General features: G+C 43.8%; 1 protein-coding gene across 18 annotated transcripts in view; it reads left to right on the top strand.

The window, feature by feature from the left end:
* Nucleotides 1-18,944, top strand: part of eya1 (EYA transcriptional coactivator and phosphatase 1) — a 68,515-nt gene extending 49,571 nt beyond the window's left edge. For all 18 annotated transcript variants that reach the window (XM_029457904.1, XM_029457887.1, XM_029457903.1 and 15 more), the window contains 7 exons: nt 886-975; nt 13,134-13,192; nt 13,290-13,450; nt 13,650-13,764; nt 14,078-14,199; nt 15,369-15,469; nt 18,608-18,944. In XM_029457904.1, coding sequence (XP_029313764.1) covers nt 886-975; nt 13,134-13,192; nt 13,290-13,450; nt 13,650-13,764; nt 14,078-14,199; nt 15,369-15,469; nt 18,608-18,688 — 729 coding nt within the window. In that variant the 3' untranslated portion in view covers nt 18,689-18,944. The remainder of the gene's footprint in view (nt 1-885; nt 976-13,133; nt 13,193-13,289; nt 13,451-13,649; nt 13,765-14,077; nt 14,200-15,368; nt 15,470-18,607) is intronic.
* The last annotated feature ends 8,672 nt before the right edge of the window (nt 18,945-27,616 follow it).

Raw genomic sequence — 27,616 nt, 5'->3', positions numbered from 1 at the left:
ACGCAGTCTCACCCAGCTGCACAAAATCCTCCTCCACAGCCGGCTATTGTGTCCCTTCATCCCTCCTTTAGTGAAGACAATCTGTTGATTAAAGATTCAAGGAAAGGAAAAAAGGTATTCAGTGTGAGCGACAACAAAACACAACGTGCTCTATAGTTACTCAATTCATCCGAGTGAGTTTTATATGTTGTTTTCTTCGACTAAAATAAATGTGTTTTAGCTATAACACAAAGCTTATATCTTTATGTGACAATGCACTTTTTGCCAATTCATTATCTTTTTAAAATCGCACACATTGTCCCGGCTCATTAACTATTTATAATGTAGTGCACTGCTCTCCTGGTGTCATCTTACAGACGATCATCATTACAGCACGTGTCACATTACGGACAGAGATCACGATTTAAGGAAAAATTGCAGTCGTGCCCGGTGCAGGAAACTATCAGTAATTATTTCAAATATGAATTCTCACCTCACAGTGGTTGCATCTTCTTTATCACCTCGAGAGCAATTAGATGATGCATCAGCACAAGTATGTGGAGAATGGGCTATTTACGATGAGGCAGTGACCCCTAACTCTTCCACAGGCCCCCTCCTCCTGAGAAGAGACATGCTTTTACTGCATTCGTTCAAGTCTGTGGCATTTCTGATGATTATTCTGGTCCCTTTCGGAGAGTCGTAAACACAGGCTGGAACTTTCAAGTCCGCCTAATGTCTTCTTTTATGGGAAAAGCCTGCTGAGGAATTTAAAAGGATTCTGTGTTAATTGAGTGACTTACAGGGAACAGCGTTATTTATTGTTTCACATTAACCCTTGCAAATGGGAAAAAAAAAGTTCCTCAATATTCAGAAGAAAGGTTTTAATTGTTTTTCTCTATTTCTCAGGATCCGCCGACATCTGTATCATTAGGCCTGAGGATGGAAGAGATGATCTTCAACTTGGCCGACACGCATCTATTCTTCAACGACTTGGAGGTGCGTTTATTTTCCTCTCTTTTCTGAAGCTGCCTTTTGCTCTGCGACGTTCCTGTTCTGCACAAAAGCCTCCTGTTCACCGTGTTAAGGTTTCAGGGGTCAGAGGAGTGTAGTAATAATACACTTTATTTATATAGCACTTTTCAAATACAGCCGTTCCAAAGTGCAGTTAATGATTAAAATGCATAAAAGCACACGGCATGAAGATTATGGGATGGAAACAGATGCTCGACAATAAAAGAAAAATAACAAACAAACAGCGTTAAAAGACAAATAAAACCAAAAGGAAATGCAATGAACAAACTGATTTAAAAAACACCAGCCTTTACTATAAATGTGATACAGACTGCTGACCCTACAGTGAGGGGGGGGGGATAAAAGCCAGATCCTTGTTGCTCCTGCACCGTAGGAAGTTTAAGAGCAGTCGGTCAGAAGATCTCAGTGGTGCAGAGTGTTGGGTAGAAGTTGAGAAATGACCATGAAGGACTTTGAACGAGATCAGGAGGATAAAGTGAAGTCTGAGGAGTGCAGGAGGCCGGTGTGTTACAGGCAATGAATTCATTCATCTAAAAATAATAATAAGTTTATAAATGTTTTATGTTGCAATAAACATTTGGGGAAAAGTGTCCCTAAAACAAAGTAATTAAAGTTGTTTTTTAATAATTTTGGTTATTGTAAAGTTTGTCTTGATCTTCATTCTAAGTCTTGAATCTAACTTCTCTGAAGCTGTTGGAGTTTCAGTAAAAGCAACAACAACTGGGAGCCCAAGGGATACCATGAATTTTACATGTGCCCCCCCCCCCCCCCCCCCCCCACCTCCTTCCCACTCCCATAGCGGCCAGCTCAATTTGTCAAGCTCTAGTGTTTCTGTGGCCGCTCTGTCTGTCTGTGTGTCATGCTGTGTGCCTGGTGTCGCTGTCCACCTACACCACAGACCCTTTCGTCACAGCATGAAATCCCCCGCCATCTCCACTCCCACGCCTCCCCCCTGATTCATGTACGGCTAGTGTAAAATCTGCCCCTGGGACACGGGAATAGAGGGATCAAGGGTAGGGAGGTGTGCATGTGCAATCGGGGATGTGTGAGTGTCCGCTTCCCTCTGGGGAAAGGGGAAAGACCAGAGGGTCAGCGATGCTTATAGGCTCAGACTGAATGTACAGAAAAGATCCAGATGTCAAACGCAGCCGACCGTCAGTGCTCATCACAATTTATCAATAAACAAAGCAATTCATCTCAATGTCACTTCCCTCAACACCAGCGCTGCACAATACGTCCTTTCAGCATCAGTCACATGTCACACACGCTTTATTTAAAACGTAAAACATGTAGAAGAAGAGTTTGTTCGCTCTGCACGCACAGAACACCACCAATAATCATTCTTCATCTATTTACCAAAGCAGACCCCGATGTGCGTGTTCATGTAGCAACATATAGCGCTGGATTCTTTACACGATATTATCATACGTGTGTTATTAACATGATATCGGTGCATCACAACACCCCTGAACCCCGCTAACTATCCGTGCTCATCACATAAGCAATAAACAAAGCAATTCATCTCAATGTCATCTCAACAACAATTCTCCGTCTGCAAGTTTTATTTTGGTCCCTGCCTCGTCCTCTCCGTCTCTCCCCGTCAATCTGATCCCACTGACCCAGCGCTGTCCCTCAGTGTCCTGCTTTATGCTGACCTCACAGTAGAGGAAATGTTTTGTTTGATACTTAAGTGTGAAGAGATCGGGGGCCGGTCTGCCAAGTCTCATTACTCACCAGCGTGTTTCAGCTGTGTTACATGAAGCTAACCCAAGAAGGAGGGAAAAAAATGTTCATTCTCTCCCAGACAGACGAGTGACTGAGATTCCACACGCAGTCATCGTGATCAAAGTTAATTGGCTGCAATTGGCTGGTTAAATATTTCCTTATGCCCTGGCCATAGACTCCACTGTAGCTGCACTTTATTTAATAGATGTGCCCCAATCATTTGAAAAAAATGGCAGTTTGTGACAACGCTTAAATGTGGTTTAGCTCAACATCTGTCCTGTGTTTTGATTTCTTTTCATGTGTGATGAAGGCGTTCACAGACGAATTGGCAGCTCAGGCTGCTTATAAAATTATTGTAAAGAATGCAACGTGTATATTTCTTCTGCTCTATCTCACCATCCAAATTATTAGATTTTGTTTTGACACTTAAAGCTTTAGATTTCTTCCAGCTAGAACCAGAGTTGCGTTATGAGTGAAATAGTAATGGGTGGTCGGCTGCAAGAATGCTTTGAGAGCGTCCAACGTGCAGAGCGCTCTGCAGACGCTCCAGTGATTGTCATTAACAATCACTGGAGGGACATTCTCTCAAGGCATATTGATCTCCTCCTCTTAAACTGAGCTGCACCAGGCTGAGTGTTAAGTGCCAGTTCTAACCAGTTGTGCTTCCTCTCTGCTGATTTACAGTCTTCCATCTCAGATAGAGCTAAATACTGTCCAACTATAAATACCGCAGCCAGCAGCAGTTATGTATTTAAGCATGTGCAGAAATGCATATGGTCCATCTAATTTAGTCTAAGCCATAAAGGGAGACCCCAGAGGCTGTGCAGAAACACAGGTGCAGAGTTAGTGGTGTGTGGGTGTGTGTGTGTGTGTGTGTGTGTGTGTGTGTGTGTGTGTGTGGACCATCGAGGTCTTAACACTGTTGTCCTGCCAGCCTCTTCACAAGAACATTAAATATGGACTTACGACTTCACAGTACCAGATTCTGCGCAGGGTTCCTGCAGATCCTTACAAAGTCTTAAATAAGAATAATACATAAATAAAATAATAAATGAAGAATAAGGCCTTAATTGGTATTAAAATGTATTAAATCAAAGTCTTAAAAATGTTAAGACATGGGAAGTAGGATTTTATTAATTGTTTTTCTGACACTGCATCTCCAAATAATTGGTAACATCTATGTTTTGTAAATAGTTTACCAAATACCTCTCGCCTTGACGTCAAGCAGATCTGGATAGTGGAAAAATTGCGTCTAAAATGTGTCTTAAATTACATTAAAAAAAGTCTTGAATTTAATTTGCCTTAAACTGTAGGAACAGTTTTTCCCTCGACAAAAATGATTTTTCCTTTAGATTTTGGATTATAGCAGAAAATAAGATCTGTTACAAACAAAGGTTTATGATATTTACACGTTTTATTCAACAAGATAATCTCCACAAACTTCACTTTTATGATTTCTGAAGTAAAAAGCTGCAGTCACATGACTTCAACTCCACAGCAGCTAGCTAGAGGCTAGAGGCGACTAATGTTAAGATGTTTAACGTCCCCGACGACCTTTGTGTTCTCATTCAGACACTTGTTAGCAGCCGCCTTTCTAAGACGTGGCAAAGCTTCAAACTTCACCAGAGATTCACGTATTTAACGTCTTACAACAAAACGTGACAATCTCTTAAGCTTTTGTAAACCACAGACCATCGAACCAGAAAGAATCCTTGTCTTTGAGACGGGCAGCCGGAAGTGTAAAAGTGCTGACTCATTTCAGGGTTTTAGGAGTCATTCCTGCATTTATTAAGCTGTGTGTGTGTATGTGTGTGTGTGTGTGTGTGTGTGTGTGTGTCTCTGTGTGTGTCTGTGTGTGTGTGTGTTGATAGAGCTGGTGAGTGACGATTCAGAGGAAAGTCATAAAAAGAAAGAGGGCATGCCGAGGGGTCAACAGGGATCAGTTTCACCCGTACGTCTCTCTCCCTCTTTCTCTTCTGACCTTTTTCTGGATCAGCGCTCACTTTTCTTTCCCCGTTAGATAGTATTGACGGTGCATCCCAGAAATACTGAACCCCCCTCCCCACACACACACACACACACACGTCTCTCTATCTATCGATCATCCCGCACAAACCATTTGCTGCTTTAAAGGACGGGTGTCGTGTTGTCGTGTCTGTTTTTATCATCAGAAATGCTCTCACTGAAGTATTAGAACAGTAATCAATCCATGTGATCTCCACTGTATTCATTTTCCTTCTTGTATTTCAATAGCTACAGAGATAAACATATTTTTTAATAATTTGTACAAAATCAAAATGTGTAGTTTGTTGATTAACAGCAATGGAAAGGTGATATTAAATAATTTCATTATTTATTTATCGTATTTTCAGAATTAAACTCAAAATATAATCAATTATAAAGCTGCAACGATTAGACAGAATAAATATCTGTCATTATTTTGTTAATCGAATAATTGTTAAAGTAATTTTTCAGCCTATCAAATACGAAACTGGACATTCTTCACTATTTTCTGACTTTTTTTAACACCAAACCATTAATCGGTTATTCTAGATAATAACCAGCAGGTTAATCGATGAAGAAAATAATCGTCATTCTCAGCTCTTTCGTAAATTTAACCATTTTCCTGCTCGTGCTTTGGCTCGGGGTTGAATGTGGAGTTAATTGATGGTCTGAACTGATGTGTATAATGAAGCCCACTGAGAGTAAACTGTAAGACTGACAGCTCTGCAGTGACTCAGGGTGTGAGTTTACTGTAGGTGCGCTGCTGCGGCCCAAGAGCTAACGCCGAGCGGTATGTGGGAACCAGGGGCCTCTCTCTCGCTGGCCGAGCCCCCTGTGCTCCCCTCTCAGTGGGGTGCAGAGGCTGAAGGCTCCCCCTTCCCTAGGTGAGAAAACAACCCTCCCTGTCTGGAGGAGAAAGGGCATGGGGGCAAACCACTCGCAGGGAGAGAGAGGGGGAGAGGTGGGAACATTTTAAATTAGTGCACTGATGCCTCCATGCTGTGTGCAACCCTCTCTCACACACGTATGCACATGCACATGTTGCAGAGTCTTTGCACACACACACACATACCTGTGGAGCAACCCTGTGACACTGCGAGCTGGCTGCCTTTTATAGCTCCCAGCCTGCAGTCGCAGGGTTGAAACCTCCTCTGTCACTCTCACCCAGGGGCTGCCTGTTAATGAGAGATGCTGTGAAACGCATGGTTACCTTTTCCTCGTGGCTGAAATGGCCCTCCAGAGCCTCTTAGTGTGCAGCCATTCTGTTGGTTTTACGTCCCACTGCAGAGAGTCAGATCCTGTACTCGCCATTACACATGATTGGTAGCTTTATGGTGTTTTCCTTGATAGTATATTTTAAAGATTTTATTCCCAGTAAGTAGGAACATAATGCTAACGGTGCTTTTAATTGAACCATGAAGTCATTCAGTTGATCGGTTACCAATTAACACTGTAGCTTTGTGCCACAGATTTCTATTTGTATATTCAATACAATAACTTTTTCATAACACGTAAAACTGAACAACCCATCAAGATCTACACCCGTGAAAAACTATAGTCTGCTGCTGAAGCCAAACTGCAAAACAGTGAAGCCGTTTTCATGTATGGTGTATTCAGTCAGATGGTGTTTCATCATGTGTCTGGACACTGATGCAGCAGTTCTGTCATGCTCCGCGACATGACTCCATCACGTCTGCAGGCGGGGCCACTGATGTGTTTTGGAAAGACTACAGAGAGAAAGTGGAGATTTCAAAGCCACCCTGTCAGTCTTCGCTGCTCCACAGAGCTGCACCTCGCCCCCACCACCCTAACAGCCGATTCATGCACCAATAGGGGAAAATATAACATTGCTGTCTGGTGACAAATGATGTTTTTTAAGAATAGATTTCTCGTCCTGAATTCAAGAGGGAAACAGCACCTGCCCAGCGGAGGAAGAGAGCTGAAACTACTGCACAGATGTGTCCAAACAAAAGTTAACTTGGCACGAATAAACTGTTTCTCTGCGGATACGTGTTGCGAAGGGAAAAAGCTGAAACGACTGAGATTTGATATTGCATTTAATGTCGCTCTCCTTGAGGTGTGGTTTGGACTTGCAATGCCAAAAATGGAAAATAATGAGAAGCAGCTCATCCATCACGCATAAATAATTTATACCTTTCACTGCCTACCTGTGGGGTGATTCTTTCTTTTCCAGCGTTTTACTGACCACTTTGTTAAACTTCAGTGTGTTACTGAGCAGAGCGTACTTGTGCTCCCTCTGGATCATTTCTCCTGATCGTGTGAATTCTGTGAAACCATATGCGTCTCTGTACCTGTGCTTTGTTTGGCGCCGCTGTTTGAATTCCGTGGCTGTTCAAGCACAGATTGTGGATTGGAATGAAGTGGGTTCGAAGAACTCTCCCTTTGTTACCCACATCCTGTGTTTGACCCCCAGGTAATCACAGCCCCCCCTGGCTCCTCCTCCTCCCCCCCAGACAGGAGTGCCTGTGGTGGGAACGGAGAAGGAAGTTGCTGGGGGTCACAGACCACGGGGGGGATGACAGCCACTGCCGGTAGAGTGGCGGTATTGAGAACCTGCGAACCATGGATGAGCCTTTTTCACATGGCATTAGCCTGTAGGGTCACAAGGAATGCTGTGATGATGGCTGTTATCGCTCACACTGCGGGTTTGACCACCCACCCCCGCCCCAACAGCTCACCTGAAAGAGAGGGGGGCGAGTGAAGCAGCTTGTATCCATGGACTTCACCCTCAAGGGCACAAAGTGTCAGGGCCCCTCTGGCATTCACCTACAATATGTCACTCAAAGAGACACGCACCAACCAGGAGAAGACTCAAAATGACCACAAAGAGACCAAAACTGCTGTGATGAGACACAAAGAGACACAAAGACACTACAAAGAGACTGAAAATAACCATTAAAAGAGGCTAAACAAAGTCTGTGCCCATTGTGTTATAATCCACCAAGGAAAGTGGACACTGTCTATACGGCGGTGACCTAGACCTTCGTGGTAAAAAACGTTAGTTTAGATAGCACGGTCCGCTCTGTGTTTTGGCATCATACATTGCTGACTTGCCCTGTCTTTCTTCTCCCTGCCTCTGCCTGTTAGCAGTCACCACTCTGAGCTCTTTCCAGGGTTACAGGAAGACTCAGGCCGTCATCGCTGATTGCTTAATGACAGATGCCAAGGGAACAAAGAGGGCTCTGATAGCTTCCTCCACAGTGAAGAGTTTTCAGCGGACTAGGGGAAAGACAGAGAGACGGGGAAGGAAGAGAGAGTGAATGATGTAGAGATGGGGGCATCCTGTCTTCAATTGTTGTGCATTTTTTGGTGTCTTTCCTGCACAGATTAAGGCAGTTAGTTTGGTAGATAAAAGAGAAGAATGTGGCTGATGAATTTAGCAGAAAGACATAGTGTTTGTATAAGGAGTAATTGCGATGGCTTCTGGTGGAGGGTCTTCACTCCTGAGTACAGTAGGAACATCTGGAGCGAGTTAGTGGTGATTGTAGGTTTTAGAGAGACCACTGTTTGCTTGGTGAGGGGAGAACGGGGGGACTCGATGGAAAAGACATCTTCAAAAGGTTCTAAGAAACTCTCTGACTGCCCCTCAATGTGCCACCATCTCGACCCCTGACACACAGTTGTTGGTGTTATACAGACAAAATAACAATGAGTAAGTGACAGTAACTTTAAGTGCTCGTGAATTATTTTTATGAAGTCCTGCTACTTCCTATGCGTAGAGCCTCTTTCACACATTGTTCCCAGTAAAACACTCGTGATTTTCACTGTTCACACATGTACTGCGTTCAGGAACATTCCCGTCTTGCTCCTTTTCACACATGCCGATGTGTTATGTATGCCAACCCCAATAAAACTCAACAGCGGAAGAAGAAGATGGATGTGTACGCTTGGCCGCTGCTGTACATCGCTGATATGCGTCTGAATATTATCATGTTCGGTTCAGAATTAAACTGTCCATTTTGTTGCGACATCTGTCGGACAATTCTATATCCCTGCAGCGGAAGACTCTTTTTATCTTTAGCAACATGGCGGCGAGGAGCTGTTTCTGTCAGCAGCCAATGTTCTTGTTCTGTATTTAATATTAAACACTGAACTATTAACAAGTTGCAGCTTCACATACGTCATCAGTGGAGTCTTGTGATTGGTTCAAGCATCTTTCGTCCGACAGACGTAACTCTTTACAGGCGTGTCCTGCAATGTTTCTGCTTTCATTCACCGGAATTTTCTCTGTCTTGAGGTGTTAAACTGACGGTAGAGATTTACCTGAATACCGTCCCCTGCTCTCATTCACACACGAGGCCATACAGGACATATCCCTGAACATTGCAGGGATGCATGTGTGAAAGGTTCCAACTTAAAAATATATATTTATCCTTAGTTGCTACTCAGTCTAATTAGTATGCATTGTTCACATCTGTTCTATTTGTTTCACAATCCGTCCATCCAACAATGCTGGAATGCGTTGAGTCCGTCAGTAAAATCCAGCTCCCATAGTGTTTCTTTCTTTCCATCCTATCCACTTCGACTATACGACTGTACTTAACTGACTTGAACCTGCACCATCCGTGACTCTGTGGTGTTTACGAGGCCTTCAGAAGTGCCTCCTAATGAGTATGTGTAAGGGTAACTGTACAACATTACCCACAGCCACCTCCTCTATTAGCTTTCCTAGTCTTCCCAGGAAGCCGGTGCAGAGGTTTATGCTAGCCCCAGCTGGGAACAGTAATTGTTGGAGCATTCTTCTAACAACCCCCGCCCTCTTTATTCACAGTGCGTGCACACACACACACACACACACACACACACACACACACACACACACACACACACACACACACACACACAATTTTCTATCTGGAGGTCTCCAGCTGTTAATTAAGCGTTATAATATCTTCGTAACTAAAGAACTATGTAAACACACAGAATCAAAGACATTGAAGTGTATTTTATCTTGCCCGTTTGAATTTATTAACACATTTGTTGAGGTTTGATGTGTTTATTAGCCTTGAGGATTTGGAAAAGGTTCATGAAAAATCATTCATAATCATGCAGCAATTATATTGGCTGCAGTTAGGCCTAATTACTGAGACATATTTATGTGGTTTCGGGTCATGTTGGAGTTCTGGCTCCTAAAGTAGGCCCATAATTAACAGGTAATACGGTTCCCACATCACTGTTTTGATCCATGCTGCCTGTCAGACTCTGAAAGGAACCCATTACAGGGGAAGAACAAACATGAAGAACTATTGTCGTCAAACAAGGCACCAGGAGACAGCATACAATTAGGCAATGATATGCCAAACGAGTGCTTAGCAGTCGGCTGATTCATCAGCGGGTAATTACTGGATAATAGAAGCATTCCAGTCACTTGCACCAGAATGGGAGGTCTTTGAAAAAAGGCTTAACCCAGAGTGCAGTTTTTGTTTTCCTAAACAAGCAGACATACCTCTACTACTTAAAGAATTAAGCACACCAACACTTCTGGCTTCGGTTGCGTTCTGAGAAAGAAATTGGGGATAATTTGCAAACATAAATTGTCCTCAAATTCGTTGGCAGCAGATCTTCAAGCTGGGACAAATTGCTGCTTTCTTCAACTATTAAAGTTCTGCTGGTGAGTGTCTGGAAACAGATTAGGCCAACATAGTTTAGAGCCCCCGTCTGCACCCAGTCTCCAATTGGCAGACCATGTTGTGGAACGCGGGGCTCGGAGCTCCATGTGAGGTCACTTTGGACTCGCTCCCCCAGCCTTTACCCGCTGCTCTCCTCCATCTCCACCTCTCTACCCTTCCACCCCCTTATCGGGGTGCCGGAGCCCCGGAGAGGAGGGGAGAGGGGTCACGGGGTCAAAGTCTTTTCCTCTTTGGATCTCGGGGCTTGCTGGGAGAGCCTTGGCGAGAGAATGGCTGCATTAGAGCAGGGGTTGGGGGTCAAGATTTTAATTCTGTTAAAGAACAGCTGGTTTGAGTTTCTCTTCACGTCGCTCTCCCCTCCCTTTCCCCACAAATCCAGGGAGATGAAAAATTTGTTCAGAGGGGAACCAGTAAAATAAAAAAGGTTTACAGTCCAAAGCCCTTACCCTTACCCTGCTCTAGCATTAGAGAGGAATGCAATAACGTCAGCATTTGGCCTCAGTTAGATTGACTTAAAACAAGGAAGTCCTTTCTGTGTTTAGGTGTCTTAACAGCCGGATGAAACTTAATTAAAAAGCTTAAAAAATCGGGAGGGATTTTTCATACTTGAAACCGGAGGTTTTCTCTCCCTCAAGTTTCAATTTCCATGAGAAATTATTATTCCTCACATAACTTTAAACAGGTGATACTAACCTGTTTTTGGCCCAACCAATTTAAAACCTTTAACTACTTCATAGAGATATCCGAAGCGCTCTCTGTTATTGAAGATTAGGGTTGACTAAAACAGATTGAGAGTCTGACGTCACATTCAGCTCAAAGCTTTCTGCTCTTCACTAAACTATTGCTCAACCTCCTGTTGGCTAAATTTCTCGCCACCACATATTTTAGCAAAAAGCAGCTTTGCTCGTCTCTGCCCCGTGTGAAATGTGTTGATCTGAATGCCAAGGCAGGACTCCCTCACAATATGAGCCGGCTGAGGGGGGCGGAGAGAGGGGAGGAAGGGGGAGGCACTCGAGCTCGCCTATAAATGGAAAACTAATAACAGATTTTTCGTCTGCTTTCTCCTACACTCTTTTGCCGGCTGGCTGGCTGACTGGCCCCGGGGCTGTGTTGGTGTGTGGCGCAGCAGCAATCAGGGGTCATAATTTCATTGGCGGTTAGCATCAGGTTCAATTTTTCTAGTAGGTTACATTTACCAGAAAGTCTGGATTGTGTTACTGTGTACCGGCAGAATCAGTGCAGAGCTGCAGAATCCCTCTACCTCTCAAAGAGGAGCCAGGCACCCCCAAAGGGGAACATGTGTTTAGAGATGCATACACTCACACACATACACAGACCCTTAATGCCAAGGCTCTTCATACATTCATGCATCCTTCTACTGTATGGATATATATATATATATATATATATATATATATATATATATGTATCATTACTTGCTGACTTAGCTGTTCACATGACAAACCTGGGGAGGGTTTGGAGTTGCTGGATTGAGACTTAATTGGTTATGTCTGTGGGTGTGCATATCTTTAGATCCCTCTAGTGGTAGCAGTCCACTCTAACTGATGATGAGGTTAGTTTTTGTTTGGACAGATGAGGGCGCGAGGGAAGAAAAATGTTCTCCGAAAGGACATAAAGAGAAAGTCAAGGCGAAGGTATAACATGTAACATTTACACATTGAAATGACTAGCCCGATGTTATATATGTAGTGAGATGTGTTCAGAGAGATGTGTAATGTTCCTGAAGGTAACGTTTCCTCTCTCCTGTCATGGTGTCATCAGTCCTGTGTTGTATATGTAGTGAGACAGAGAAATGTGTAATGTTCCTGAAGGTAACGTTTCCTCTCTCTCCTGTCATGGTGTCATCAGTCCTGTGTTGTATATGTAGTGAGACAGAGAGATGTGTAATGTTCCTGAAGGTAACGTTTCCTCTCTCTCCTGTCATGGTGTCATCAGTCCTGTGTTGTATATGTAGTGAGACAGAGAGATGTGTAATGTTCCTGAAGGTAACGTTTCCTCTCTCTCCTGTCATGGTGTCATCAGTCCTGTGTTGTATATGTAGTGAGACAGAGAAATGTGTAATGTTCCTGAAGGTAACGTTTCCTCTCTCTCCTGTCATGGTGTCATCAGTCATGTGTTGTATATGTAGTGAGACAGAGAGATGTGTAATGTTCCCTGAAGGTAACGTTTCCTCTCTCTCCTGTCATGGTGTCATCAGTCCTGTGTTGTATATGTAGTGAGACAGAGAGATGTGTAATGTGCCTGAAGGTAACGTTTCCTCTCTCTCCTGTCATGGTGTCATCAGTCCTGTGTTGTATATGTAGTGAGACAGAGAGATGTGTAATGTTCCCTGAAGGTAACATTTCCTCTCTCTCTCCTGTCATGGTGCCCCTTTGAGCAGCGTCAGCGTTGTGTTTGTAGCCAGAAGCTTCATAAACTGACTTTTTATCCAGTTTTAAGACACTTTTACATCTTGGTGTTTTTAACTCTATATTTGAAGGATGAAGGATTTTAGTCCTCGGACGTCTGGATCTTAAGTTCTCAGAGAAACAAGCTGAGCAAACGTTAGCGGCAGCCGAACAGCGTGCAGGAGAAACTCTGATGTTTAACCTCAAACTGCTTTACGCCACCAAACTCCGTCTTTCTTATCGTTTTGATTGAGAGAACCCTAATGGCTAAAAAATACATTCTGTTAGTGTGTAAATCCTACATTACTCAAACTATTTGTTTTGTGTATTTCAGGAATGTGACCAGGTACATATTGACGATGTGTCCTCCGATGATAACGGCCAGGATCTGAGGTACAACACTAGAACACTTTCATTCTTCAATAGTCAAAATAAAACATCTGCTTGTTGGCGCAGCCCGTGCTGACAGATCCTTTCTTTTGTCCTTCAGTACGTATAACTTTGGCGCTGATGGTTTCCACGCAGCGGCGACCAGCGCCAATCTATGTCTGGCCACAGGCGTGCGGGGCGGCGTGGACTGGATGAGAAAACTGGCCTTCCGTTACAGACGAGTAAAAGAAATCTACACCACCTACAAAAATAACGTCGGAGGTAATCCCCAACAACCAGCGCTGCTCTGTACAGATGTGTCGAGTAGAAAATGTGTTTGCAGATGTACGTGCCCTCGTTCATGTGGGTGTCTGCGCGTGTTCTAAAAGTACACATGCCGCAACACTTGGTCAGGGTAAATGAAAATTTCAGTGGTATTCAGAGGTTGGTCCAACCCAAACAATGTTACCCTGCGTTTCAGGTCTACTGGGCCCAGCCAAAAGGGAAGCCTGGTTGCAATTGCGAGCAGAAATTGAAGCCTTGACGGACTCCTGGTTAACACTGGCACTGAAAGCACTAACATTAATCCACTCAAGGTAGGACTCCAGTGAGGAAAATTGTACCCAGTCCCACACCGCACATTTATAAACTCGCATGTGGTGTAAATAAGTCAACTCCTTATTCCCAAGCTATTAAAGAAAATGCCAATGCTCTGAATCTGTCTTCTGATTTTGAAAGTGTGCTAAGAGATCTGACTTTAAAAGGAATCTGAGATGCAATCCTTCATTGCATGACATGTTTTTAACAATTGATGCATTGCAGCGTCTTTATTTTCTGCACACTGTGTTTTCTTTTGTCCTCCCTCAGAGAGATTTATAATGATGTCATCCCTTTGCTTCTCCACTGCAGGTCAAACTGTGTGAATATCCTGGTGACCACCACGCAGCTCATCCCGGCCCTGGCTAAAGTCCTGCTCTACGGCTTGGGGATAGTCTTTCCTATCGAGAATATTTATAGTGCAACCAAAATAGGTAAACGTGTGATTTGAATCCTTTTTTGTTTAGTCCTCTGTGATGAATGCTTGTTGTTTTAGCTGGTTGAGTGTAACAAGTTAAGACACACATGCTACCTAAGTGATGGGACAGAGGCGTGGATGGGGTGGGAGATCCAGTCACCGGAGAAGGTTGATGTTCTTCTATGAAGGAATCGGCCTAATCAGCCTGGGATTATTTTCCTGGAGCTGGGCCTGCGCTGGGCCTCCCCAGGCCTCTCCTGTTCAGTCTCTGCATATGAAACCACTTCTGCACATTTATGTCATTCCACAGCAACAAGACCCCCCCCCCCCCCCTCTTCTTCCTCTTTCTCCAATCTCCCCCCTTTTCCTCCCGTCCTTCCCCTTCTTCACTGTTTCGAATGCAAAATAAACATCAAGCTTCACTCCCGCACCAGAGTTGGAGCTCAGGGTTCTTTGGTGCGTTAAAGGAATACTTCACCCCCAAAATGACTATTTGAATTTCGATTACTCTGCATTACCTTCAACTCATAAAGTTTTCTCTCCTGCCTTCACGGTGAACAAAGAATCCAAAAACGGAGAAAGTTCTTGATGAATTGAAGTGATTCTGGGGCCGCGTTTAACAACAGCTCAACTATCTGAAACATATATATAATAATAAAGACTAATTTATCCAGTCGTCCGTCACTACTTCACCAACACACGATTTCCACTAAAACTGCACGAGTTACTCGTCAGTGCAGGAGTGTTTTAAACAGTAAGAAATTTCTCTGATTTTTTAATTCTTCGTTCACTATAGAAGCATGTGAAAAAAGCTTTATTCAAGACTTCAACACAGCGTTAGTAATTCATATACAGATGGTCATTTTGGGGGTGAAGTATTCCTTTAAGTCAATGGTCCCCTAAGTAGACCCTGTAGCATGCAAGAGTGATTTTAGCTGATTTAAGTGCATGTGTCCCCGGCTTGAGGAGCAGAAGGGCAGAGTTGATGCTTTTTAGATTCTTTATCTGAGGCCTGATCTTATCACATCTCCTCGCTGAGCTCAAAGTGTTTACACTCTGCCCTGTTCTGTACGTGTGGTGTTTTTAAAGGGGCTCTTGTCACCCTGTGGCTTTGAATCAACTTGATGGTGTTTAGTGTGGGTCTCTGCAAGTGTCCACTAACATCCTGCTGTCGCTCCCCCACAGGGAAGGAGAGCTGCTTTGAGAGAGTAATTCAAAGGTTCGGGAGGAAAGTTGTTTACATTGTTGTTGGAGATGGTGTGGAAGAGGAGCAAGGCTCGAAAAAGGTAAGAAGTTTTGGAATAATAGACACCACATAAAGCATGTATCAGTAATACACGTAACTAGGAGAAAAGACGATGTTTGATTACTTTCCGTAAGGTCAGGAGTTCATTATGAATGAGTGAGAGAATCAGCGCTCCAGCTCTCCTCCTTACTTTACTCTCATTTGTTTATCCTCTTATAGGGCGTCCAAGTACACGAGAGAAAGTCTGTAGTGTGTAATCAACGCTATTCCTCCGCCATCTCAGGTTTACAGAGCAGGGGAGGGGAGAGATGGCATAATTATATATTCCTGCTCGCTGCCCTGAGCAGCGTGAATGCTGTGTGTGTAATGTTAGGCAAGCCCTTTCAGGCGTGTTGAAGGGCACATTGTAAATAGAGCATGCATAAAGGCTTAGGGTTAGGGTTGATGAAATTAGAATATTTACTGAAGTGATAAACCTGTTAGCACGGGACGGATCAAGAAAGCCGACAGTATCTGTTGAGAGGAATCTGACATTTCCCTTTTTATTTTTCCTGTCCGCTCTTGCTCCACAATTTGTCAGCATTTCTGCCAAGTTTGGATGTAAATCAAATGTCCCATCCAAAGCCGCACACAGCAAACATATTCATTAGCAAATTAATCAGCGGGCCAAAAGCATATTTCACTGACAGTTACGGTGAGCCACGGTGTCGGAGCTTCCCTTTGAAAAGCCTCCAGCTCCTTTTTTTACCTGTTTCTCGGTAAACAACATATATAAGCGTGAAGACAGATGAAGAGCGATTAGGGAAGAAGTAGCAACCTTTACCCTGGATAAGTGTGTAAAGCAATAGCTCTGTATTATGAAAAGTGAACACACCCTGGGAATATGGTCTTCAGGAATGACTGTGGAAAAAGATGCAAATATTTTTACTCCGAGTTGAGTTGTTGGAGTGTGACATTGATGGAAGGATAAGTCGTCTGAGTGGTGCGAGGGCCACGACACGCCATGCGGTAAAAGGTTTCTGTGTCAACATCAGAGAGGACGTGAAATAACACAACAATTTCACCCGTCAGGAGGCTCACGTCAGACCTGACACTGTGTGGAACTACAAAAGCAAAAGTCTAAAAAGTTCTCTTGGCCCTTATTCCTCCTAGAAAAACTCTCAATCCCTGAAACAATTGTGCCTTCAGTTATTGCCATCGCCTGGCAGAGAAGGCAGAGATAGCATCTCCAGCTTTTAAACTTAAAAGCAAAGACAATTTACAAAACAAAAAGCAAAGAGCTTTTTAAGGGTCAGTGCAGGCTCTCCTAAGCGGAACATATGCCTGGGAGAGGCCCTACCTTTGATAAGGGCAGGGTAATGGGCTCCACACACTGAGGAGCTGAGGACTCTACCTGACAAGCTCCTTTCATTCTCTGCGACTCGGGTTTCTCTCCCCGTCCTCTGCATGGGAACAACAGCTCATTTGCACTGTCCCAAACACATACCGGCATTGAAAAGAGCTTGTGGGGAGTTCATTTCTGCTGAGGCTGAAGAAGCTACTGGATTAGATTGGTGGAAGAAAACTACACGTTGATGCGGAAGAGAAATGAGTTAGAGGTACAGATGTACCATTCGGCTGCTTAGACATGTGCACCAGGGAGCGGGAGGCGTAGTCGGCGTGTGATATGGATATGATTACTTTTCCTGGTGAAAGCACCAGATTGACTTACTTCAATCATTGAACGTATTAGCTGTAGACAATAAAATCTTCTTCTTGCTAAGACGGGCAGCAAGTACTGCCGGGTCTCCGAATAATTACGCTCCCGTACAAAAATCTGAATTGTCAATTATGTTTCGAGGGAAATTTATTTCCAAACGGATTAAGTTTGTTTTATTGACTTATTACAAATTCACTTTAATCAAAGTCGGCGTAAGTCGGGTGGATGGTTCAAACAAACACGGGACTCAAGACGAAAAGTCAACGTGACTCATTTAAATGTATACTTAACATACGTATCTTATATACTTACCTTACCCTACATAACATAGTTACCTTATATACTTACCTTACCCTACATAACATACTTATCTGCTTACCTTATATACTTACTTTACCCTACATAACATACTTACCTTATATACTTACCTTACCCTACATAACATACTTACCTTATATACTTACCCTACATAACATACTTACCTTATATACTTACCTATATACTTACCTTACCCTACATAACATACTTACCTTATATACTTAACTTACCCTACATAACATACTTAACTTATATACTTACCTACATAACATACTTACCTTATATACTTACCTATATACTAAAACTTACCCTACATAACATACTTATCTTATATACTTACCTTACCCTACATACATACTTATCTTATATACTTACCTTATATACTTACCTTACCTTACCCTACATAACATACTTATCTTATATACTTACCTTATATACTTACCTTACCCTACATACATACTTATCTATATACTTACCTTACCTACATAACATACTTACCTTATATACTTACCTTATATACTTACCTTACCCTACGTAACATACTTACCTTATATACTTACCTTATATACTTACCTTACCCTACGTAACATACTTACCTTATATACTTACCTTATATACTTATCTTATATACTTACGTAACATACTTACCTTATATACTTACCTTATATACTTACCTTACCCTACGTAATATACTTACCTTATATACTTACCTTATATACTTATCTTATATACTTACCTTACCCTACATAACATAGTTACCTTATATACTTACCTTACCCTACATAACATAGTTACCTTATATACTTACCTTACCCTACATAACATACTTATATAATATACTTACCTTATATACTTACCTTACCCTACGTAATATACTTACCTTATATACTTACCTTACCCTACATAACATACTTCTTATGTAACTTGAGTTACGTAACAACCAATTAGCTACAATGAAATGTGGAGCAAACCTGTATGTGCCTTATTAAGAAAAAAGTATAAAAGAATAACAGTATGAGATACAAGAGTATAAGATACAAACATATAAATATAGTGAAATAACTCCTACACAGTACCGGATACTGAGGTTTCAGGCCTTCATTGTACAGAACATAAAATGTTTTCAGTGTTTTAAAAAAGACGTTTTTATTCCTCCCTCAGCACAACATGCCCTTCTGGAGGATCTCCAGCCATTCAGACCTCATGGCCCTCCACCACGCTCTAGACCTGGAGTACTTGTAGCACTGCAGCACCATCACTACACCCTGCTCCGCCTCGGCATACCCTGCAACCTTTCACCTCCGCCCTCCAGCCCCGTCCCACGCTTGCTGCAGACCCTGCAGCTCAGTAAAGACCCCCCTGTGCTGCCTGGCGTCTGTCTTCCACTACACAGGAAGAGAAGAAGAGGAGAATGGAGAGAAAAGAAGGCTGAGCACACGGTTAATGTGCTGACATGTGGTCACACTTCGTCTTAACCCTAAACCTTTTTTTTTTTTTTTTTTTTTTTCTGGAAGCGAAGGAGAGAGGTGAATTTACGGCGCTGCAGCTGCTTGCCCTGGTTACTGTGAATTGGCCGCTTTCTGAAGCTGTCAAAGTGTTTTACGGCCCCCTGTTTGTGCAGGGACTCTGTCAGGGTTCACACCTGTGAAGAGAGCAGAGCTACTGATGCCTCGCCTCGCCACAGAACTCAGCTACAGTAAACCGCAGGCCCGCGACTACTGCTGGTGACATTTCTCCGTCCCTCTAGCTCTTCACCTCCCGTCTTTTTCTTTTGCCCGACTTTTGAGTCTCTTCCATCATGGGACGGACAGTTAACCGTCGGCCTGCGAGTCCGGAGCTTGTTATTTATGAACGGAGACTTTGTGAGTGGCGCGGTGCCACTGAGAAGGCACCTGGACGACAAAAGACTCGTGCCTTTTACAAAGTACTGTTGATTTCCACCACAGCGAAAGGAAGACGTTTTATGGAAGAAACAAAAAAAAAAAGGGTTTTCTAATAATTTAAGAAAATTACAAAAAACTTTATTTACAATGCTGAGACAATCGTGTATAGAGGAAATCTTTTTTGTGTGTGTAAGTTTGTAATCACTGGACTATTCCTTCCTATATTCATTTAGGTACGTGCTCTTGAAAGGTGGCAATGCTTTTTCATTGAAGTAAAAAAAAAATATAATAATAATAAAAGGCATCCCATCGCACATGAGCTTGTGCGACGCCTGAAAGTGTTGATGTGTTCACGTTTTGTTCAGTAAACAGATGTGTAGATAAGGGGGTTTTGTGATTAATCGTTTTGTCAAGACCAAAAGCATGGATGTCAAGTGTCAATGACCTTTCATTTGATTCTGTGATGTTTCCTACAGGAAACACATCTTTATACAGCGAACAGGTCTCCTCTACTGCAAGTCCTTTTTACACTCACGCTTTAAGGGAAAGAGTTTGTTATTCAGAAAGGAAGCTCACAACTTGTGTCCTTACAGCATTTCACCAGCTTGCAGCCCTGACCCCTTATATTTGAAAGTAAACTGATATGTTTTCCGGACATGGCAGCGGCAGTGAGACTCAGTGTCCGGCCTCCTGGGAGCCATTTTAACAACAAATTTGAATAAATCTGAGATTTAAAAGCAGGCTTGAATAGGTTTTATTATCTTTTATACAAGCGCTATAACAACTCTTGTACAGCAAGCGTAATTTTGTATGATGTAGTGTTTTTATTTTCGACTTTGAAAATACATTCTGTGTCCCTCTTGTTGAAAGCCCTTTTCATAACGCTTCTCCGTGTGGACGAGGACGATGAGCGTCGAGAGGAAAGCCACTAACTTCGAGGGGTTCGTGAACAAACAGGACATGTGCTATCGACTGTGAATTTCTTAAACAGAAACCCATTCGCTGTGTTTCTAATTTTTCCCTCCTTTGCACATGATCACTGTTGGCCTTTACGTTTCAATGTGGACGCCTCTCCCCTAACACCCCCCCCTCCCCTGTCAAAACAACTTCTTCCCCCGCGCTCGGGGTATCTACATATTGCTGCTAGATCAAGGTAATGGTAGGTAACTAGAGGAAATGTTTTATAGATTCATACAGCACGCTTTTTTTTTATTATGTTGCAATCATAAATGCAAACTGGAAATACTTTACACTACATGGGCCTCATTGTGAAACGCAAAAGATTGTTGTGTCTGCAAAATATGTGTACAGATGTTTTTGACAATATTATTTGATTGTGTTTAAATTAATAAAACTGATTTGTGAACTGTTACATGTTGCTCTCTGATTTATTTTATTTAAAACAACCCCCCCCCCCACCCCTCACATGCAGTCTCATTAGAATATACCGCCCCTTTTTGGGACCTTAAATGCGCACCATGAGTGAATACAGTTATATTCACAGTACCAGAGAAATAATGTGATTGTATGTAAAATTGTTTTAGTAGAGACTCAAAGTATGAACCTGAAAATAAGCAGAAAATGTCCCATTTTAGGTACAAAACAGTGATTAAAATACTTTTTATGTGTAGACAATATTCCTTTTTCTTTTTCTTTCCATTGTGTGTTAATAATAGTGGGACAACATCACTATGTAGCCCCAGTGTCACAGAACTCAGCCACTAATCCTACCAGGAAGCAGATATAGAAACTGGAGCTGCCCCTAACCCCCCCGACATGCTTTTGTTTTGGAATAACATTTCTATTAATTAGATGTTTTTCACAATTTCTTGTGAGACGATGCTACGTTTTCTTAACTAAAACACGCGTCACACATCTTCGAGGCTCGGCCTGATGTTTGTTTTATCTCGTACCTTCCTGGTCTGTCGGAGCCTCCGTGCATAATTATCATATCAAACCCCTCCAAGCCATAGAGAGCTGAGTTAGTTTAAATAACACGTGAAAGATATTTATGAGGCTGATGTTATGAGGTGGTCACAGCTACGAAGGTCCAGCATGAAACACAAGCCTGGACAGGAAGAAAGTGTGCGGAATCCAAACCACGCTGGAGAATTAAGCATGCATGGAATTTTATTTAGAGCCGCGGGGTCCGTTTAATATCCAGATCAATTATGTTTTCAGATGGAGTGGGAGTGATGGCCGGGGTGAGGCGTGTATGTCTGCCAGGCTGGACAAAGCAAGTCGAGCTGCTACCGCCGGAATGTGCCGGCACAATGACCCCTAATGTGCTTTTCCACTTCCGAACAGCTGAAAGACTAAGTAGTGTCTGAGCTCCTGACTGGCTGTCTTTTTAGGAGAGGACTGCTCTCGCTCCGCACAGAATAGAGGTCTGTTCTCTTTGATAAGTTTTCCCGATGCTCAGAGACCTGGCAGAAAAACTCAGACACAACCAGACATTTTGAGAAAGAAGACGTGGGCGTGCGTGGCCACTGAAGGGAATACAAAATAAGAGCTGGATTGTTTCTGTTTGGCTTGTACCTGACGTACAGTCCTCCACCAGAACGTTGCTTCTCTGTGATGTTGTTGACGTGTTGTGAACGTGTTCCTGTGCTTTAACCCGGCGTTATAGTAACCAAGTCGTTCTCTAGAGGCCTGATCTTCTCTGAACTCCCATCAACCCCCTCGTGGAAATAAAGGGGCCATTACCTCGCAGGTCCTCTGTTGGGCATTCCTCTCCGGGACGTCCCAGCAAAGCGCCCGCCCTCCATAAAACTGTACTGCAATAATAAACAACGCCGTTGGTGATTTACGACCTTGCCCAGACAGTGATTTCATGCAGATTTCCATGGAGGGGGCCTCTGACGGTGCATCACAATTGAACTAATATTGTGTTACATGCATATCAAACTCCCCCCAAATAACCTGATCTGCCACATCTCTTTTATGAGCAGGAAGCCTATTAATAGGCCTGTGTTCTCCTCTTGGTGACTAGTGTGTCTCAAGTTAGGGGGATTTGTGTCTGTAGCGAGCAGATGTCCACAGATTGAGACAATAAGAGAGAGAAAGGTTTCTGCTCAATCTAAGAACCAAAACTATTAGGTGGTTCCAGTCTGCTTTTCTTTACTCTTGGCTGGCTCACGCTGTTTGTCTGGAGGCAGGATAGACAAACTCGCTGCCACTGATTGCAGCTCCTCCTTCAGTGGTTTTCACTTGAAGAAAGGCTTCTTGCTCCTCTCCGGAGCGTGAGGCTCGGATAGCCTTGGCAGCAAGCGAGAGTGACAAACCTGTTGTCATGCTGTGGCGGGCGCTGGTGCTAAACTAGGCCCTTTGTTTACTGTTTGTTTATTTCTCAGTTACTGGGATCTGACAGGCAGAGTGGGGCAGGGACAGCTGGTGATCAGGATGCTGTGGGTGCCAGGGATCCCAGCCAGGAGCGTCGAGCCCGGAGGGACAGGCGTCCTCGGCTATGTCCCACACAGACGAGTGTGACAACGCTACACATTCATGTTGGAGGGGAGTTTGAGTCTAAAAAAGATTTGGTCTTTATGGACTGGAAGAGTGGTGACACACACACACACACACACACACACACACACACACACACACACACACACACACACACACACACACACACACATGGAGGCACCCACAAGATGGGGAAACTGTATTTGGGTTCTGTGGAATCCAGCATTGCACATGATGTGTTATTTTACTATAAGTAGTTGTTTTGACAAACTCATGCTGTTTCAATAAAGCATGAAGATACAGAAGGAGCCATTGTCTCTCATCATGTCTCGTACACTAGCTCCGCAGTAGCTGCAAATATCATAAATCAGAAACATGTTTATGTCATTTTTCTCTCTTGTCCATCAAGACGCTGGTTTAGAGTTTTTATTTATTTATTTTACTATTTTATTTACTTTCTGTAGAAGTTGAAGCTGTACCCCTCTTGCACAACAACTGCTGCAGCTAAGCCGGTACTGAAGTTCAACAACGACACACTTTCACACAACCTGCATCAGCACGGCTCATAACCACCGCGAGGTCATAGTGTTGTGTTGCCAGGGGTGATGCTTACCGTCTGCCCAATCGCACCAGCGCTCCACCTGCGTCTGCGGTCACACACACACACACACACACACACACTCCCTCGTATTTACTGGGCCCACCGCTCCACTCCACTTGAAGGTGAGTGGCAGAGATTTATATGGCCCGCTAAGGCCACCCTACAACTGTGTGTGTGTGTGTGTGTGTGTGTGTGTGTGTGTGTGACTTCTGAGCTAACTCTGAGCTATGAGCTACCAGGTTTATTTGGCTGCAGACCTCCCTGTGTGCTGTGTGTGTGTGTGTGTGTGTGTGTGTGTGTGTGTGTGTGTGTGTGTGTGTGTGTGTGTGTGTGAGCATGTGCACCATGTTTATGTGTGCTCACTCAGTGTGTGTGTGTGTTTGCAAGGACCTCCCTCTCGGGTGTTAATTGGGCTGGCTCTCCCAAGTCGGGCCTCGGACCCGGGCCAAGCTCCCTCTCGCCTGGCAGCAGAAGGAGCCTCTCAGCCAGTTTAATAAACTCGTCCCGTTAATAAAACAGCCTTGCGTCCCACCTTGGCTTGTTTTTGCTCGATAAGTCACGGGTGATGTTGTTTCTTCTATAAGTAGGACTGAAGGAAAGGTGAACCCTGTTTCATAGGTAGACGTTATGTTGTTTTACTCTTAGTCCTGATGCTGCTTTATGTCCTGAAATACTACAGTGGAGGAAATATTTTTTTATTATTTTATACATGCAATAAGCTTCTGCCACGTGTGCAGAATATATGATATGAAACCGGGGAGCAGTTTGAGGAGACTACGAGATTATTCGGACACCACATATTTGCAGCACAAATATCCGATCTCACAATGTTAACGGAGTTCGTGTATCCGCCGAATGTAAGGAGTTCTACCTTGGCCCGACCTGCAGCCTTCCACCAAGTTTCATAGAAATCAGGCTATAAATGAACTTTAGCTTGTTGTTCTCACAGCATTAAAGAAGCATAACAATAATGCACAGAGCTCGCTGTCAGCAGCCACTTTGTTTGGTAGAAAGTAGTTCCAATGGAATCCGTCCACAGCTGAACTATAGAGTAATGTATTTTTAAATATGTGAGCTGCACAAATGAAGTTCCATGTTTTGTATTGTGGGGACAGAATATAACTAAAGGAAGTGTCTAAATCCGTCTTTTAGTAAACAACCCTACGAGTGGAGAGCAGAGAGAACGTCCTCTGATAAACGGAACGACTCGAGAGTTGCTTTGTGTCACATTCTGCTCCTGGAGGAATGTTAATGTTTGGTTCCAGTTGGCTGAAACGGTTTCTGTGCTCTGCGTCTGTCTGAGCCGGGACACAGAGGGGCAGCGCGGGGGCGAGGAGCCACTGGGACAGGAGAAAATATTCGATATCCTGGGTGACTCCGCTGTTCTGGGGGATTACAAAGGGTTTAACTGGCGGATGAAGGAGAGCAAAGTGGTAAGTGACATTTCTGGTCTGGGAATATGGCAATCAGCAGCGTGGAGCCACGCCAAGTCTCCCGGCCCGGCCAGAAAATGCTAAAAAAGGCTTGAGAGAGTGTAAACAAACGGGGCGGGAGGGGAAAAGAGGGAAGGGAGGAGGTGGGGTGGGGGACGGGGACGGGGGGCGTCCAGGGGGACAGATCTGTTAACCATCAGTGGCTGCGTTTCATCCTGCCGCCACTCTCCAAACCCTTCAAGGGAGGCTTTGTGTACCTGCTCCGCAGACAGGAGCTGGGAATTTGGGGAACAGGAAACCAAGGCTTCCCCCTCTTCCCTTCTTCCCCACACCTCACTCATTCCCCTTCCCCTGTGCCCCCCAACACACACACACACACACACACACATTCACCCCCTACTATGCCCTCTCGTACACCACCTCTGCCCTCTGCTCATACCTCCACCCTGCGTGGCTGTACAGTGTGGAAACACACGGGCAGGTCGAGTTAATAAGAGGACACTGACTTGTCCCTCAGCCAGCAGCAGTCATCGCTCAGCTACACACATCTCCATGCATAATCTGGAGGCCTGCATCCTATGGGGGGGGGGGGGGGGTATTCAAACTTTAATCCATAATTCATGATCCCCCTCTGAACCCCCAGCCAAGAGCATTGACAGAGTTCACTATGGTAATTGTTTGAGTTAGTTCATGAGCTGCTCAGGACTGCTCAGCCAAATCACATCAGCACGACTGGAGGGATATTACTCCTGACGAAAAGCTGCTAGGCCGATTACTGTTACAACATAAAGGTTAGCACGCGCGAGTGAGGGAGACTCTCGATCACGGACAGCGATTGTTTATTCATAGCTTAGCCACCGTCACAACGCTGCAGGTCTGTCAAGCATTGATTTCTCCACATGATGTGCACGTGTGCACGTAGCCGTAGAGAGATGCTCCTGTAAATATGTAGTAACTAAAAACACGGCAAATGAAGGGAATTTAATCAACAGTGTGTTCAGATGTTAGCATGTCCTGCTAACTCACCACCGTAATTAAGCTAAGCTAATAGTGTTGTTTGTCAGAAAATGGTCCGTTCAACTCCGTCTTGTAAAAGTGAACACAATGTTTTTAATATTCTGCTCCTTCAGTTGACAGTCTGGAAAGGACGCAGACTTCTCGAATGCTACACGCTAACCACAGATTTTCACTATTACATCCTGTATCCGGCCGTCATGTGCGTAGTTAAGACTCTTCACAGGGTTCTCGTTTTAAAACGAGTCCGCTGGAAACTGTTTGCTTACTGTTAGCTAGTTATGCTAGCTAATGGCATTTTATAGAATCTCTGATAGAATCTGCAACAGTTTTTACAAAATCAAAATGAGCTAGAAAATGAGAAGCCAGTTCTCTTTCCTTCTGGGTAAATTATAGGACCAGACATCCCCAAAGATCCTGGACGGTCCAGAATCATAAGCGCTTCTTAGTGTTGCAAATGAACAACTACTGCATCGCTGTGGTGGTGTTGAATTATCCATAGAAAGTGTATTATTATTATTATTATTATTATTATTATTATTATTATTACTGCTGTTTATGAATTTAATGTACTGGAGGCCACGCTCGACTGTCCATTGTCATCTAGAAATGATCACAAAGAAATATCAACACCCCGCTGATAAATTTTAATCAAACACGCAACAACACCAACTTTAAACTTCTCATCTTTATTAAAGGTTTGTACAACGTCCTGATCCGTGGAAGCTGAAGGAGTGTTTGTTATCACGAAGAAGAGAAATACTCATCCCTGGCACTGAGTCGACACGGATCATAAAGGCTTCATTGTGAATGCTGACTTGTCTCCCAGTATGCTAAATTAAAAAATGGATGTAACCTAATACTGGATGGTAGCGGCGATAAGATCTGGAGTCGGTCCGTGTCCCTGCAGGCCCGTCTCCTCCTCCTCGCTACACCACAGCGCGGTGACAAGAGGTGTTCAGGAAGCACCCTGCAGATCAACAGATTATATTTTTCTGGCAAATAAAGTCATTCCTGAACCTTAAATTACATTTTCACCTCGCAAAGAAATGTCTCCTCTCAAAGCCTGAGGCAGTGTCTGTCTGGGGGGGTGGGGGAGGTGAGGGGTGCAGGGGGGGGGGGTTGTGCAAGGTGTGTTTGTATGTGATTCAAACATTTGTGAGGAATTGTAAATGTCCGTCAATGTTCCATCTCCTGTATTGGTGACCGTATTTGTGCACATGTGTGTGCATATATATGTGTGTGTGTGTGTGTGTGTGTGTGTGTGTGTGTGTGTGTGTGTGTGTGTGTGTGTGTGTGTGGGTGTGTGTGTGTGTGTGTGTGTGTAGAGTCACTCTGCAGTACCATGACAACAGAGTCTGATCCTCTCTCTCTAATTGTCTGTGACCTCGTAACTGGAGACGCACTCTGGAGGCAGGAGGAGGGCCTTTCACACGGCAATCACTTTTGGATTTGTCCTCTATGCAACTCCTGGATACCACTGCCAAAAAGGTGTGTGTGTGTGTGTGTGTGGGTGCGGGTGCGGGTGTGACCGCTTCTTTAAATCCAAACTCTGGTGCTGATTGGCAGTGAGGGACATTATGTGTGAGCTGGACAGGTATGTGTGGATTCGCCCCCCCGGTCACATGGTCTGCTTTTATGTTGTAAAAGAAAAGGAGCGTGCATCATGAAACTACGCTGGCCTCGGGCCATAGTGTGGAAAAAATAAAATAAATAAAAAACACTTAGATAAGATAACAGATGGAACAATTACACTTTAAAACTTCTAAACGAT

The sequence above is a fragment of the Cottoperca gobio genome, chromosome 20, assembly GCF_900634415.1.
Source record: "Cottoperca gobio chromosome 20, fCotGob3.1, whole genome shotgun sequence".
In the NCBI taxonomy this organism is placed as follows: Eukaryota; Metazoa; Chordata; class Actinopteri; order Perciformes; family Bovichtidae; genus Cottoperca; species Cottoperca gobio.
Note: the sequence above shows the minus strand (reverse complement) of the source record. Positions and strands in the feature narration are given on the sequence as shown.